Genomic DNA, 16657 nt, shown 5'->3' with positions numbered 1-16657 from the left:
CAGGTCGCAGGCTGTATCTATTAAGGCTCGCCTTCCCTCCCACGTCGTCACAGGTGGCAGTTTCCTCCAGCGCAAAACGATTCGCTGTCCATGAGTACACGTGCCCCAGCTGCGCCGACCTCCACCAACGCAGTCCGCAATTGCTTCCGTTCATGGGACACTCACTCCGGCAGCGCTGCCTTCCACGTTGCTGCACTCTGGCTCCCCCAGCTGCCACTTGCCTGCACACCACTCACAACGTCCTCCGCAGGCCAGTCAGTCCCGGTCCGCCATCTTGCCACATAGCACTCCACGTCCACCTTACAAGCTGCCATGTGCTGGCATTCTACTTTCTCAGACAGCGGTTTTCTTAACAGCTGCTTCTGCAGCCTTCCAACACTGCATCGTGGAGTTTCAACTCAAATGGAACCATTTTATATATGTTTTAAAAAGGATCTGTCGGGAGCTCAGAGATTCAGCTGCCTTACCGCATGGCTGCAAGCCACGCCACCCTCTCTTCTCTTTTACAGTTGTTGAGATAAAAGGCTGCTTCCTTGTGGCCAATACACAAAGTTGGAAAGCCGACACAAGCTTTGATAGGTAGCCAGTGAATATCCTGTCTGTTTGCTGAGATGTGGTCCGATCGTTTCCGGCCTAGGACGGCGCTCAATACTTTGTTTTGCAACAGTTGTAGTTTGGGCAGATTGGCAGCTGAGGTGCCCATAAGTAGAACATTGTAGTCTAATTTGTTAAGAAGGAGTGCTTGCGAGCCTGGCAGTAGAAGCCGTGGCTGATGCTAGGGCATTAATGTCTCGTCATGGTTAGCTCTGCTTCCAGGTGGACCTACAAGGTGTTGACTTGTTTCAGGACAGGAATTGGTATACCTTCAATGCAGAGAGTGGCGAAGGCTGCATCAAGGTTTTTGAGTCTGTAAGGGGAGCCAACAATGAGGAGCTTAGTCTTTTCCATCATTTAAGCACAAGTTATGGGTGGCCATCCAGTTTTGGATAGTGCTGTACACTGTTGATTGTGGCGTGTCACCAGTTATAGGGATGTCGACCGCAAAGTTAGTGTAGATGATCCCTAGTGAATCAAAGAGATCGAATAAGGGCTTAGTTTATGTATTGTACAGTGTGGGTGATGGGCAGGAGTCTTGCAGGACACCTAGTAGGGCTGGGATGTAGTCGGCTGCAGCCTCACCAATTAATACTCTAGTAGTGCGACCACTGAGGACTTAATTGATCCTTGAGGTAGCTTCATGTGAGAAATTGAAGTGTTGGCTGAGAATGTCATGGTAAACTAGATCGGGCACAGCCGAGATATCTAATAGGACGAGGATGGCTAAGTTGCCCGAGTCACAGATATTATCCATTTGGATTTTCAAGTCAAGCAGGGATGTTTCCGTGCTATGTTTTGGGGCGGAAGCCGGACTGTCTTTTTCTGAGTAGGTGGTTTTGCTCAAGGAACTGTTGGACGTGTGTGTAGGCAAGGCGGTCAAGTATTTTGAGCAAGGAAGGGACTGTAGTGATAGGGCGGTAGTTAGTAGGTATGGACAAATCTAGTATTTTTATTTTTTAATAAAGGAGTGGTGTGATCCAGGCTGCCTTTAATACTAGAGGGCACATTACTGGTCTGGAAGGATGCGTTTGCAAACTCAGTAATGATAAGCGCGAAGGTGGGTGCGTAGAGCTTCACTATATGGACGGGGCATGAGTCACCTTTGCAATTTGAGGGTTTTAGCGATAAAATGGTGGCTAGGACCTGCTCTTGCGAGACTTGGCAGAACACAACGTCGTGGGAGATGAAGAGTGGGCACCACTGGAGTGGTCAAATGCATCCCGCGTAGAAGCTTTGATGGCAAGCGGGGCTTTTTTAGTGCTAGTTTATGTGTGAATAGTCTCAATTTTGTGTGATAGGGCATCTTGTATGTGGTACATTAGGCTTTATCTGAGCGAGTACCAGCATTAATGAGGATGGTTGTTTCAAGCTCCCTAAAGATGGAGAATAATTCTTTAGTGTTGGAGCCTGCATTGGAAATTCTTGTGTTGTAGAATTGGCTTTGAGGGTAACTACTGCTTTTTTATAGGAATGGGCACCAGTGGCAAAAGTTGTACCGTTAGTTGGGGAAGGGTGCTTTTTACATAGGTGTTCGCGGGCCCTTTTGTTCCTTCGTCAAGGGACTTGTTCCTCTGACGATCAAATGTTATTGGGTTTGTGGGGTTTGGGTGTTTTAGTTACGATCGGTGCATGCAAGTCCACGGTGTAGAGCGAGCATGCCTGGTATTGGTTGGCCAAGTTGTGTGGGGTCTTGTTCTGGGACCTGGTAGTTGAGCTAAGCGAGGCTAGGAGTGTGGGCTTCAGTGTTTTGTGTCAAGGTATGGATATTGTGGACTACGTATATTACATGAACTTATTTTTCTTAATTCTTACTGGAGCAATTTTATTGTAGTTTGTGTCAAAGGCCCACACAAAGATATTCAGTAATTATCGGAAGTGGCACAACTTGAAAGACCAGCAGATTCCCTCACCCCTTTTAGTTTACCTGACCAATGTGAGGTTCCCGATCTAGGGATTGGCTCTCGATCTCCATGACAAATATGTTGGCATCGCTGATGGGAGCCATCAGACACGCTGATTTCTTTGGGACCTGGTCCAGGGAAAGTTTAGTGCTCAACTTCCTTTTTGTCATTTTCCTAATTGTAGAATCCTGATCTTGCTAAATAATGTAGTTGCACCTAGAAGCTTTTCTGTCTGTTTCTAATAAAGTTAATCTGAACACAGAGTAGTAACTTTTAATAATACTCAGTATTCCAGTGTTAACAATAAATATCCACACACAACAAAATTGCAGATGGTAAGTGCAAAATTAGCACCGGGATGCCGGCCCACCAGAGAAATCAATAAATTGTTGAGGCCACTTGCACAGAATAGGGACCCTAGGTAACTCAAGTGTCACCCAGTAACCAACCACCGTCCGCCTGACAGAACAATTAAAATGCAATAAAGTACATGGTATGTGCAATACAAAATTTAAACCAGTAGCCAATTGAAAATGTGCCCAGAGCTAATCAATGCTTCTTCTGGCTTCTGTTGCTAAATTGAGCTGAATCATATGTAGCATTACAATATTATTCTGTGTAGCATTACAATATTAGTCTGTGGGCTATTAAATCAGAGGCCTGCACAACTACTAACTGCCTGGCCCTCATTACCATAATTTAACAGGCCTGGTAGATTAGGAGGATCCCGCTCTATGTGGCCTACGTTGATTATACTGTCACATTTGATACTGTGGACCAGGCATGCCTATGGCACACACTACAAAACTGGGATATCCCTCTGGGACTCCTCCAAAATGGTGATTTTGTTACATGACCAAACCAGGGTCAAGGTTAGATTGGACCAACAGGGTTGCCTTTCTCCTTGGATTACCACCTATAAAGGATTGAAACAAGGATGTATTTTTGCGCCAATGTTATTCAATCTCTGTCTTTGCGACCTGGGGAATGCGCTTGAAGACAGTTTGGCCATTCCTCCTAAACTTGGCTCTACAGTGTTACAGTGGCTTGGCTATGCGGACGACTTGATTATTCTCAACCTTAATCTAGGTGGGTCTACAAGTCACACTGAACAATCTGAAGAGGTACTCTGACCTTAGTTCATCGGTGGTGAACACCAACAAAACCAAAATAATGGGATTTAATCTGTCAAGAAAATCCCCTCCTAGAGTGCGCTGGGAACTTCACTGGGTTTATGTGGAAGAGGTGGTGTATACCTATAAATATCTAGGCATTCACCCGGACTGCACACATGCACCTAGACCAAACTCCATCTCGAGCATTACTTATTGCGTTTATGTATTGGGGCCTTTGCCAACAAAGGCGGGGGGGTACTCTATTGCAACCCTTTATACACATTTATCCGACAAAGATCAATTCTGTTATTTTGTATGAGGCTGTAATTTGGGCTCTGGCAAATTCGGAGGAGATTGCTAAACTTGAACGTATAATCCTGAAGATATTACTAAAATTGCCTTGATATACATCTATTAAAATGGTTTGCTTTGGAATTGAACATTCTGCCCATTATTCAAAAGGTTCCGTTAGGTTGTGCGACCACCCTGTGGAAATTGGCCAGGGACCTGGGCTGACCCTACAGGCCCTGATATACAATGTGCATACAACTAGATCCCAGTCAATGACAAATAGCCATGTTGTTAAGCTTGTGGACACAGTTAGTGGGCAGGTACAGACTGTCCCAGAGGACTCCTAGGCATAACATTAAGTCCACGATGAAATGTGTATTCTGGATGATTTTGCCAGGGAGCAATCCATCATTAATCTAGCAACTCAGTCATGCCGCGGAATTCATCTGTTACATTCCGGAAAGGGAGGTTGTACCTACCTATGTTAATCAATTTATTGGGAATTTCCTTGGGATTACTTGAAAATAAAATATAACCGGCTTGTACACGCGAAATAGAAGGGGCCTGACTCAGAACACTAGGGAACAGCGGGCATGCCGTCTTTGCAGCGAGAATCAGATGGAGACTGCAAAACATCTGTTGCACAATGTGAATCCTTGCAAATCTGGAGACGCTTTGCGCTTAACAGGTAGGTCTCAGGGAGGATTTAACCTTGCAAGGCATTTGGGCTTTGTTCATGAGCGGAGAACATGAAGCCTGGATTTATTTTATTTCCAGAAGGAAGGTCATTGACGTTTATAATGTTTTAAGGTAAGAATAATTTGTGATATGGATTTTAATGATGTTTAATATGTGATACCTTGCTGGGATATAATGATGCTGATTATTATGTATTTGCTGCTTTCCGGTTAATGGATTTGGAAATGTGAAAAGTTTGTTTTAAAAAAACAGAATCTAAATAAATATTAGTCTGTGGGCTATTACATCAGAGGCCTTCTGGGGGTCTATGCTCACTGCGCAAGAAGCACATGATTCACTGTTACTTATGATTCATAGTCATTTAGCCACTAATCGACAAGAGGACCATTTTTATCATTAAAAAAAATAAAGAAAAATGAAATCTAAAGTGCAATGAGTTTATCAATGTTTTTTCAAAAAAGGTAGCAGGCGCCCCTCTCCAGAAAGAACACGGCATGATAACCTGTTCTGTGGTTTCTTTTCCACTTTGAGAGTCCGCAGCCATCGCTTTTTACTCACTGTACTTTTCTACAGAGGGGCGCCTGAAACCTTTTTTGAAAAGATGTTATCAACGTGCTGATGTTTGCCTTAACATCAATCAAAAGCTGTGGGCAGTTGCTTCAACTTTTACCTATTTTCAATAATAAACAAAATAATCCTGTAGATCAGAAGGCAAAAGGTGGGATTCCTAGGTTCAGCCTCTGACCTGTCAATACAGAAGGACCCCATGTGGCCTTGCGTAAGAAAAAGGCTGATATAATGGTGGGTCTGTTATCCCAAATGCTCAACTTTAACATTTTCAGAAATGTTAAAGTAGTGTGCAGGCATCCTTGGATCAAGTGAAAAATAAAATGTCTGCTGTAGCCACAGAGCTCTAGCAACGAGAACCAGAGGGCACTTGCACACAACTAGAGAGGATTTAGGTACGCCCTGCTTTCTCACTAATAACGCTCAGTGTCGCCAAACTGACCCCATTACAGTGACGGGTCCTTTCCCTTTCCCAGGTTCTTTCCCATGTGCTGCAAGAAGCGAGGATTTGTGTTGTCGGCAGATTCTCACCGGTCCTGGTGCCATTCAGATACCAGTATAGTGACCGGACCGCTTATTTACATTTCCCCAGCTCCCTTTTTCTGCAGCCTTCCTATCACATTAATACCAAGCCAGGAGGAAGACCGAGATGATCTTAAGCATCATCCGAGGGTCAGCATCCAAAAAAATGACCCAAAACTTTAACCCAAGTAAGGTAAAATATAGCAAAACATTTAGGAAGTGGACTATTTTTCTTGCAGTCCTGGCTGTCCATATTAGGCACCAGCTAAGCACACTTGCAGGGAAAAGAGTACACCAAAATACATACCAGCTACCAGAAGCTCACTGAACTCTAATGCAGGACAAAGTCGATATGCTGACAAGAGTTCTAGAAAGATAATTTAGTCAGGGGGCCTACCCGGCATCTGAATCCTATCGCCAGATGGGGATATGTGAAACCTGAAGGTGTCTCCCTGACTAGTCCTTGGGGAATCTGTCATCCAGGTGGCCAGGACCGGGCCATCGCTATTGGATCCAGTTCTTGGGGGTGGGCCAATGATGGAGGATCACCTGGATGGGGGGTCCTCGGAGTGGAAGTAGGACACTAACAGGTGAGCCGCGGTAGCCCCCTTCTTCGAATACCTTTTCCCATCCTGCTGTATAGGAGGCTCAAACTCTAATCTCCCCTCCCCCTTTTCTGATAAGAACACTTTCACACCACGAAAGACGTTTACCTGACATGTCCCAATACAAGGGTCATGCAAAGTCAGGCAAATGACCAGGATCACACACACCTGACAACCCTTTCCCCTCCCCACAGGGCTAAAAGGTGGTGCACAAGATGAGCAAGGCAGCCTGCATGACGAGACAGCTATCCAAGCATGGCAGTTCAAGGGAAGGAGAAGGGCGGCCAGAACCGAAAGGCTGACCAGGAGAGAAGGAACCTTGCCCTTTCCGAACTAGATCCGAGAGACATCCGTGGAAGGAATCGTAAGACCACGAACAATAACCCAAGTGTGTTGCAGCAGATGTCAACGGTACACGGGCATGCCTACGCTGATGAGCAGGACAGAGAGATGCTTGCTACCGTGGTACCAACCTTGACTCCAGATACAAGTAAAGCCAAGCGATTAATCGCAGCCGGTGAGTCGAGGGGAGAACCAATAAGAAACCGAACTGTGTTGAATGAAATTCGCAAAGTGGCACATGTGTTAAGGGAAGACCAGCTGCAGAGGGAGCCGGCACCACGTGGGTGCTCACTCGAGAGACATTGGTTGATCCCGCGTTGAATGAAACTACTGATACCAGAAGGCCCTAGAGGAGCCGCGAGGAAAAGGTTGAAGTGTTCATGCAGGGCTCTAGCAAAATCACATAGATGTAAGTCTTTTATCGACAAACCATTGAGAACGCAAGGGAAGTGAATCCCGCAGCAGAAGAAAGTAAAAGGAAGTATGAGATGGCAAGAGTGAACCCGACAGAGGCATGTCAATAAAGAAGGACAAAGTCTAAAGTCCCAAGAAAGTGTGGTGACAAAAGTGAACCCGACAGAGGTATGTCCACGGTGAAATGTTTAAAAAGACATTAAGATTTGTGAGTGCCAAAAGAGAAATTGAAAAGCTGTAGTGAACCCGACGGCGGGAGGCAAGAGTCGAAGGGTCTGACCCCGGAAGAGGGGGACCTAGGCGTGAAGGCATCACCCAACGTACATTTTGAAAGGAATTTTTTATTTATTATTTTTGGAGGCTATCAGGTCCTCAAAGGCAAGAGACTTTTGTAGAAAAGAGACTTAACCACTGACGGCCCTGATCTCTAAAACAGAACAGTTATCTCGTGCTGGGAAAGCTCGAACGTGTGCTGTGATCAGGAGTCGCACCTTGTCCTGTGCTCAAAACGTGGAGAAGGGAGACCTCCGGCTACCACATCCTGATTTATCATTGGTGAACAATTCTTTCTTTCTTGTGAACCTTTTCCCACAATGATGTTGTATTTAGTTGTAAGGACTGGCAATCGTTTTTTTTTTTTTTTTTTTTTTTTTTGCATAGGCCTTTTTATTTGACAAGACGGCACTAGGGCTGCCTTATTTTTCATTTGATAGTCGTAATTTGCTCTCATCTTAGCTTTAGGCTTAGAGTAGGCGTTTTTTCCAACCTGCATATTCAGTTTAATAAACACCCTTGAACTGTGATCACTTGTGTTCGTCTATTCTTCATACCATGCCTTCCTTCCAGGGAATAGAGATTTTGTATAGACTTGTGGAAAGAGAATTCTATTTCACAGTTTGATGCCTACCCAATGCCCTTTCACAGATTGTGAAATTGGGTCAACCCAAATAGGTCACCACATTGGGCGTCACATCTGGTCCATACTAAATACTAACAAAAGATTGCATTTGCCCTTTTCAATGGAAAGTCTTTTGGATTATATGGGGCTAGCCTATTGCAGTCAGCAGCTATGCAGTGTTTCCAGAGTTGCCATATATGGACGCAGTGTTTTATTGCTTTGTTGTGGACCTCGGGCATCTGATATACTCCACCGGCAGCGCGTTTGGGTTTTACCTTTGGGAGTGCTCTCTTTGTGGGTGATTCCCAGAGTGGGAAGTTAATTTCTCTCGTTTCTTTTCTTAGTAATCTGCTAGGCCTAGAAAAGCCCTAATGTCATCTTGATTGGTCTCTGGCTTCCATTTTGCCACTTTGCAGTAGTACGCTCATGTTCCCCACTTGGAAATCTAAATATTTCAGTGGACTGCGCTAGATGTCACATAGTGGGGTTGGGCGTCAGGTGAGCTTTTCTTAACTAGTTGCAGACTGCTGAGAGGTGCTGTAGGTGTTCTTCCCAGCTTGAAACCTATACTATGATGGTATGATGGCAAAAGCTTGGCAGGGGGTTAGGACGTAGTCCATCAGGCGTTTAAATATGTCAGGAGCCCCATGGATCTCGAAGAGCAGAAAGCTGAACTGATCTTGGTCCTCTGTGGTGAAGGTTATCTTGGGTTTGGCCTCCTCATCTAGGGGCACCTGCCAGTAGCTCTTGGTTATATCAAGTGCTGAGATTAACTTTCCCGGTCCTGGCCTCTCAACCAACTCGTCAATCTCTGGAATGGGGTAGGTGCCAAATTGTGAGATTTTGTTTGTGTCAGAAGTTGATGCAGAACCTCTGTCTGGTCTGGCTTGGGTACACGCACCAAGGGAGATCACCACTCGCTATGGAACTTCTGTCACCCCCAAGTCTAGCATATTGCTCAGCTTGTTGCAGATAATCGGGTTTCCACGCTTTGGGTTCTTTTCACTATAGTGATGCTCTTTGCGGGTGAAACCTATAGCAGCAAGTGGATGTCTGTAGTTGTATTTCTGATGCTGGGGACCTCTATTCAAGAGAAGGAAACTGGCGAGTATCTTGTAACAGAAGTAAGGATGGAGATAACAGGCAAGGTGAGGAACAGGATTTTGGACCTTCTATTCCAGTGCCACCAGATTTAGGACTGGCTTTGGGCTTCTCAGGAGACCTCCCATGGTTAGTTGAGAGGGGGTCTCCAGAATACTGGCCTTGTAACAATAGGTAAAAGGAAAATTCGGTTTTGCGTTTTATTTTTTAAAGTGGAAGACAGACCAACTTGTAGGGATTGAAAAATTATGAATAAAAGCCTTCTTAAATCAATCTTGTATCAGTCTTGTCCCACTATTTTGCATCATCTGGGAAAATATTGTATTTCATGACATTTAATAAAAGAGCTGTTTCAGTGTGCCAAACCTTCATTCATTTGCCGAAACTGTACCTTCTTGTGTATCGGAGGCTATAGATTTCTGATTATTAATTTTCTGAAACAAATTCAGAGAATTTATATTTTATTCGGGGAGAGAAATCACCTATCCCCAGCTTCTCAAAGTTCTGTTGCTAAGGGATTTATTTTTAAATGCATTTGGGCCAGGAGTTCACTTATGTTTTTACTTTTATCTTGTAGGCATGAGTCGGCCTCTGGTAAAAATGTCACCAGCACCCTGGCGGTTTACGCTGTCCACTGGCTGGAAATGGGAAGGCACTGACCTTCCATGTCATCTAATTCTCCTCAGCCCCTTGGATCTAGGTAACAAAGCTACTCCCAGTTCTGAACCTCTTATAACTCAGCATATAAATCCTTCTAGCCTATTGGCTCAACCATTTCTGCAATTTTCGTAGACTTTTTCTTTCTGAACCAAATTGTGTTAGTTCACAGGTGGTAAGAAAATGAGCAAGTTCTCCTTTCTTCCCATAGGAACATACATTTTTATATTGGGCCATACGGCCCCCACTAGCATAATCTGTTTCTACAATTCTGATTGGACGGGTTCAAAGATTGGCTTTCTTTCCTAATGCACATCCAAAATGGCCCTCCTCCATGCTTAATAATAATTATTTTGCAATTATATAGTGCTACGAACACTCCGGTATCTGAGCGCTGCTTATTATTACCCACGGTGTGTGGTGCTCATTTATCGACCTCGGAATATGAAAGGCTGAGTTTGGCCCTGCCGGGATTCGAACCTGCATTGGCAGGCTCTGCACGGATGTCAAAGCGAGCGCTCTACTCGCTGTGCCACTTGACCGGCGTTATGCTTCCATTGGCCCTTTGAACTTGGTGTGTTATAAGAGGGATTTTTCAGATGGAAGTTAGCCCCTCCCTTGGGGTAGGAAACTGTGCTGGGCAGAAATATTTATTAGTACCCGGCGAGGGCGCAATCAGAATGAAACAAGCGGTCTGATTGGCCCTCGCTGGGAATCCCTCGATTCTCGGCCGGGATTCCAGCCACCCTTTCCACGGCGGGGGGGCGTGGCAGCCCCTCAGCCAATGAAGAGGTTTGAAGCGTGGCCATCCCCGCTCAGAGCCTCCCCATGGCTGAGAAGCGAAGCCTCCAGCTGTGTGGAGACACGGCTGGAGGCTTCCATCGTCCCCTCCCTCCCTCCCAACCCCAATTACCTACTTTTTTTTTTTTTTTTTTTTTTTTGGGAGCAGAAGCGCTGGTAATGCTTCTGTTCTCAGAGTGTCCGCTCCCAATGGCCGCCATGGAAAGGGGAAGCAGACTCCATTTTCCCTTTCCCAGCGGGCATTTTCATGGGCGTTTTTTTATTTTTTTATTTTTTTATTTTTGGGCGTTTCGGGACAATAAAAATGCTTTTAGTGCCCCAGTCATGCAGATCTTGCGGGCTGGGGTACTAATGGCTATATGCCCCATGCCCCTCGCGGCAGGGGCATTACCGACTCAGGTAATGCCCCGGGGCCTTTGTTAAGGCTCACGGCATTACCTGAGTCAGTAATGCCCCTGCCGCTCGTGGGCATATTGCTTAATTAACTAATTCTTTAGGTAAATATGTGGCAGTGGACAATATCACTCTGATTTGGGAGACTAACAAATTGAATAATGTAATATGTCACTTCATGGGCAGTGGTGTAAACTGCAAATAGAATATATTTTTACTATATCAATTTGACATGCATTGTATTCACCTAATCAAGCTCTTTTCAAAACTATATTGTTTTTGGGATGAGTAACTAGTTATGAAAGACAATGTATGTTAATTGGGAACTATTCATGAGCATTTTAAAGTAGGTTTCTGTTACACCTTTGAATTTGGAAGTCGAAGTTTGATTGTTAGCCCTAAACCTTTTAGCCCTAAACCTTTTTACCAACCATCTGCTTAAAGCTCATTTAACTTGACAGCTGGCTTATTGATGATTTAATACGTAAATTAGTCAGGAATGGAATGCCTTCTTTTAACTACAGCATACACTGTTTAACACCGTTTATTCTTCCTATTTTAATGGTTCAATGTCAGAGTAATGGGTCTTCCCAGCTATCTGTTAGTTGAAAACCTAATTTATCTTGAAAGTAAATTACGATTTGTCAAAGTGATAGTGGTCTTGGGAAAAGCCTGCCAATTAGACCAAAGGGATTGATTTTCAACCCCAAATTATTTTTACATTGTTGAAGCTGATACTAAACACAGCTGTTTATCGTCCAGGCCCTGTTAAATGTGACATGTTAATGGGTATCTTGTGTATTCCTTTCATAGGCAGATCATTGGTTACAATTCCCTAGAACGGAGAGCAGCCCCATATGGCCTCTTGCCTTATTTAAAATACAACATGTATTTCAGTTTACTTCTAAATCAAATATTTTCACTTGCAACAAATACTTAATCAGTGCATTTGTCTGAAAACATAGGTTGATAATTATGGTATGATTTAGAGTAAGTATTATTGTTTTGCTTTATAACGTATCTACATTCTCATTTCCATGGGGATAAAGCAAAGGAATCCCCAAGGCACAGTTTGTTTGGATTGCATTTTCAATGATATAGAACAGGTGGAAATGTATTTTATTTCATTAAAATCCATCAACTCTTCTGGTACACATTTTGTCCAGGTAATTTCCAGGTGCTGACAATGTTCTCATGGCAGGAGTTTCTTCTACGTTCAAGGCTAATGATGGTATGGGATGACTGGGGTATCCCCATATACTGTCTCAATACCCTGCATCATGGAGTTGGTGGCAGTCTGCAGTGCCCCGTCTCGCCCCCGTGACAACTTCTAGCCTCCAGCATTTGACTTCTTCACGGAGAAGAAGAGGAACCTAGAAGGAGGGGAGAGTAAGAAGAGACCTCAACCCCACATGGTCTCCTTACTACTATCCTCTAGAAAGAGTGGAGGAAGCATCTACAGAGATGGGAGTTGTGGGACAAATAACTAGAGAGAGGAAGGAGAGAAAGAGAAACCTGAAGTGAGAAAGGGAAGAGATGAGGCAGAAGGAAAACACATGTGAAATGATGGAGGGAGGGACGGAGGAGAGGCTGAAGGAGGAGTTAAGACAGCCCTACGGAGAGAAGGGAAAGGACACAGCTTGTAAAGAGAAGACTGGGAGGAGAACAAGAGGGGGCACGCTGGATGGCAAGGAGAATGGATGATCGCCTTGGGAGGAAATCAGAGAAATTAGTGATTTTAAGAACTGCCTGTATCAGCATTTCAAAGCTGGCGGAGCAGATGGTCAATCAGAGGCCTGAGGTGGGCACTCAAAGATTATGGGGCTAGCTGCTCATAATGCTGAGAGTAAGGTTGTACCCAAGCTAGCCACCCACAAAGTGTAAATGGAGGCCTACTTTACACCAGACCTGAGTTCGAGAAATGTCACCTTCAGAAGGGGAAGGAAAAGTGAAGTGCGAGGACAAAGAGGAATAAGTGGACTTTCTTGGACTTTAGGGGGTGGTATGTGTTTATGGGGATCACGTGGGTGATGGAGGGGGACATAAGGTATTCGGGTAAATTAAAACATTGTAGGAGGGGCTGGGTCAAATGGTGGCTTTAGGAAAGGTCTAGAATTAGTGGTGAAGATCTGCTTGAGAGGCTTGCCATGTGAATCGGCAGGCAGAAAGCGTTTGATGAAGTTAAAATCAGAAGACTGATGCTACGTGGAGTTCCTGGACATGCATTGGGGTATCGCATGAAGTCCATAAGGGAGGATTGAGGGCCATGAATTGAGGACCAGGTTGTCTGTCAAAGGAGTACGCAGAGCAAGGATTACAACATACTCAAATGTGTTGACACTGCTGCTATTACTGTCATTTGAAATTACACTAAGGGCAGAGAGCAAGATGATTTAACCATGGCTACCAGGAATATATTTTTTTACGTTGAAGCATGTGTGTGTCAATGGCTAATAGATAAGTTGTTTGTAGCAATCATCTTTAGTCATCGTGACAACGAGTCTTGTTAACGCAGTTACTGAAATCTGTTTGTCAAGGGGGAGGGCAGTGCATTGCCAAGAAAAGCTGCCAGTTTGGTGAGGGAGGTCCTGATGGGAATAAATACTGGACCAAACATAGGATCCCATGAGGCACCAGCAAGTGGAGCAATTGTTGCTTTAGGATCCTACATCAATTATTGCAAAATAAATCACCTTCTATTAAGTCCAAAATGGGACCACCAGAACCAGATGTGTTGCTCCTCATGCGTTTTGGCACTTAGAAATTGGGATTGCGCACCGGGAGGTAAGAGCACCACCGACACCTCGTTTCTTTGCAATTAGAATTATTTTTATACGTGTACCTGGGATTTTTAGGTTCCTTTTGCTATACACACCACTTATACACCTTATGTGTTTTTCACACAGGGTCCCCTGATATGGAGCCCTGATGAAGGCGGCAATTGAGCAACCTGAGACCGCCGAAATGTGAAGTCCAAAGGGAACTATCAAAACTCGATTAATTCCCGCTTTTGAGATCTAGTTTAACTAGATCCATGCACGTTGGCCATCACCGAAACGAGACCCTGACATAACATTTAATTCTTAACGGGTACTAGTAAGACCCGGACTTTCCCAAAGTTAACTAGGAACATGGGACACAAAAACAGTTCCCATCTATCACATCCAAATCTAATTATTTACTCTTTGAACTTTTTATCTCAATTAACTTTGCTGTTCATTTTTTAATGCTTTAGAGTATTCACACTCGATATTTCATGGTTGAAAATTGACGAGAATTTAGACCCTAATTCTTAATGGTTTTCCACAAAAATGTGTTTCTCTTTAACTTAACTATTTTCATACTGTCCTTATAAAAGAAATTGGTTCATTGTTAGAATATTGCATTCCTCATGGCTATAGGAGCCGTCACTGAGCACCATATTTGTAATCATTGTTTCATTTGCACTAAATAAGATGTTTGACTGTTCCGTCCTTAGGATTGTTATTTTTCATGTCAGTGTAATAATTACCATGTAACTGTGATCATTATTCAAGTGTTTTTCAATTCAAATCACTGTGTATGAAGATTGATGAATGTCATTTTTCTCTCTAATCATTTCACTCCTTGATTTGTTCATTAATTGACTTAAGTGGCTGGTACCCATAGACCCCACTCAATGATCTCTAACTACAGAAACTTGATCTTATGACTTATCAGTAGTCCAAAGAGAGATCTATTGCGTAAAATTGTCTTTCCCGCCTTTAGTGTATCGCACAGAGCTACAACTCTTGAGTTGACACGAGGGAGCACTGTATGCCTATACTTTTTGTCCAGTCTTGGGGAGCCTTTATAATCCATGTGAGGAGTACATGAGCACTGTTCTAGGTTTCACTCTTACAATGTAAAAGTGTCTTCAATTCCATGTGCATCATGTACTGCTGAAGTAGACGTTAATCAACCAGTATTGTATACGGACATACTCCCATTTATAAGGTAGCCTTGTGCTTTGAAAGGTTGTAATGAGATGAAATTATTCAACCTGGGAGCCTTTCTCTTGTTTAGTAGTAAACTCTGCTAGGTTTGTGTATCTAATTGTTACATTTAGACTAGGTACTCTATAGTATACCCTTCTTATTTTAGATTCTTAGTAAGCATTCATACATGTTTCTTTTTACAGATGCCTTTTGCAGTGGCCCAGATGATTGTTCAAAAGGAAAATGGCCTCCAGCATATTAGAAACATACTGCACTCAACCAATCCTAGTGTGAGGAGAACAACCGTGTCGATGCTCCGGAACTTGTCACGCAACATTTCTCTTCAAAATGAAATTGGTATGCTGCAAATAATTCACTTTTTTTTTCTTTGCTCTAGTTCTTTCGGCATACATGCATAGAAAGCAACCTTTTGTAAATGCGTTTTAATAACCAATATTTAGAAGCATGAAATGGAGGCTGTTTGGAACAACTCTGTAGTTTTCGACAGATGGCAGCTTTGGTAAACTAGCATACCAATGCCAATAGTTTTGTTTCTGTATGGGCCTCTTGCAGCCATTTGCCCACGATTCACCATTTGGCAGCTACTTCAGTCAGATGGCCAAGCACTGCCATTATTTGTTTTGATTCTCACCTCATAGAAGGTATTGCTATTGTACTACCGCTAATACACTAAACACACAGGTATATGCACTAGTGGTAAATATTGACATCCCAAATCCAGGTAATCAATCGCTCCTTTACCTGACACTTGCTATTGACTCGCTGAGCACGCTCCTTATTAGGCAGGCATTGCAAAGCTAGCTTGGGACTTTAAAAAGGCCTTCCCAGCCCACATCTTCTCTTTAAATTTTGGGGCACACCATTTCCCTGCCTTGGGGGTCATTACTTAAATCATTAGTACTGTTCTTTCTTTTGCAACACAATAACATTTGGAAACGAAAACAGAGTGCAGAACGTGTTGGAATGCATTACTTGGAGCAGTTAACCACCTCAGCCCTCTACCATGTATAGAACAGTTGGCAATTGGTGATGGCCAAAACTGAAAAGGAAAATTGTCTGACAATCAATACCTTAATGCTTCTCTGCAATGTGGCTAAGACGCAGTTAATAATGGATCTGTTCATCATTACAGAGTAAAACCTTGATCTCTAATTTTGTTGGGCAGCGTTCTGCTAGCCACTTGCCTTGACAGGCCTCGGTGCTAAAAGATGAAACCTTGCCCTGGTAATCCACGCACACTCCTACCAGTAGTTGGACCACAGGAGATAATCAACTATGCTATGAGTTAAGTCAGTTAGTACGCTTTGACACTTTAGTCAATTCAGCCTGTTGATAATCATTCTTGTTTCAATAGTTTCCAATGAAGGTAATTCATAATAGAGATAACCGTTGTGCACGTAAAACAATTAAAGTTTGCTAAAACCATGTGTATTTTGATCAATGTTAATCAATGAATACACAAACAATTGGCATCAGACGTAATAATGATTTGAAATTTGATGCAAAAAGGTTGCTCTTTTGATTGCCCATACACTGAACCAAAGCTTGACCGGCTCAAAGATTAATCTTCTAGGTAACTTGTGCCGAGTTCACTAAGAACAGACAATATAGGAGCAGAGTTTGGCAGACCAAGTAGGAATTACAAAAAAACAATTCTCCACAATTTGTATATGCTGGTCACATCAGCAGATGCCCACAAGGCAGTCCCATATCTTGCTATAGTGTTTGCTTTAGCACAACACAAACTCAAAATGTTAATTTGTTAGCAAGGTAGCCC

The 16657-nt window shown here is 43.4% G+C and overlaps 1 protein-coding gene across 1 annotated transcript in view; it reads left to right on the top strand.

The window, feature by feature from the left end:
• The window catches only part of PKP2 (plakophilin 2), an 810521-nt gene that overhangs the window by 698059 nt on the left and 95805 nt on the right, over positions 1-16657 (top strand). The window contains exon 10 of the mRNA XM_069628098.1: positions 15063-15216. Coding sequence (XP_069484199.1) covers positions 15063-15216 — 154 coding nt within the window. The remainder of the gene's footprint in view (positions 1-15062; positions 15217-16657) is intronic.

This window comes from Ambystoma mexicanum, chromosome 12 (genome assembly GCF_040938575.1).
Source record: "Ambystoma mexicanum isolate Mex_15411 chromosome 12, UKY_AmexF1_1, whole genome shotgun sequence".
NCBI lineage: Eukaryota > Metazoa > Chordata > Amphibia > Caudata > Ambystomatidae > Ambystoma > Ambystoma mexicanum.
The sequence above is the reverse complement of the archived record's forward strand: the minus strand, read 5'-3'. Positions and strand labels throughout refer to the sequence as shown.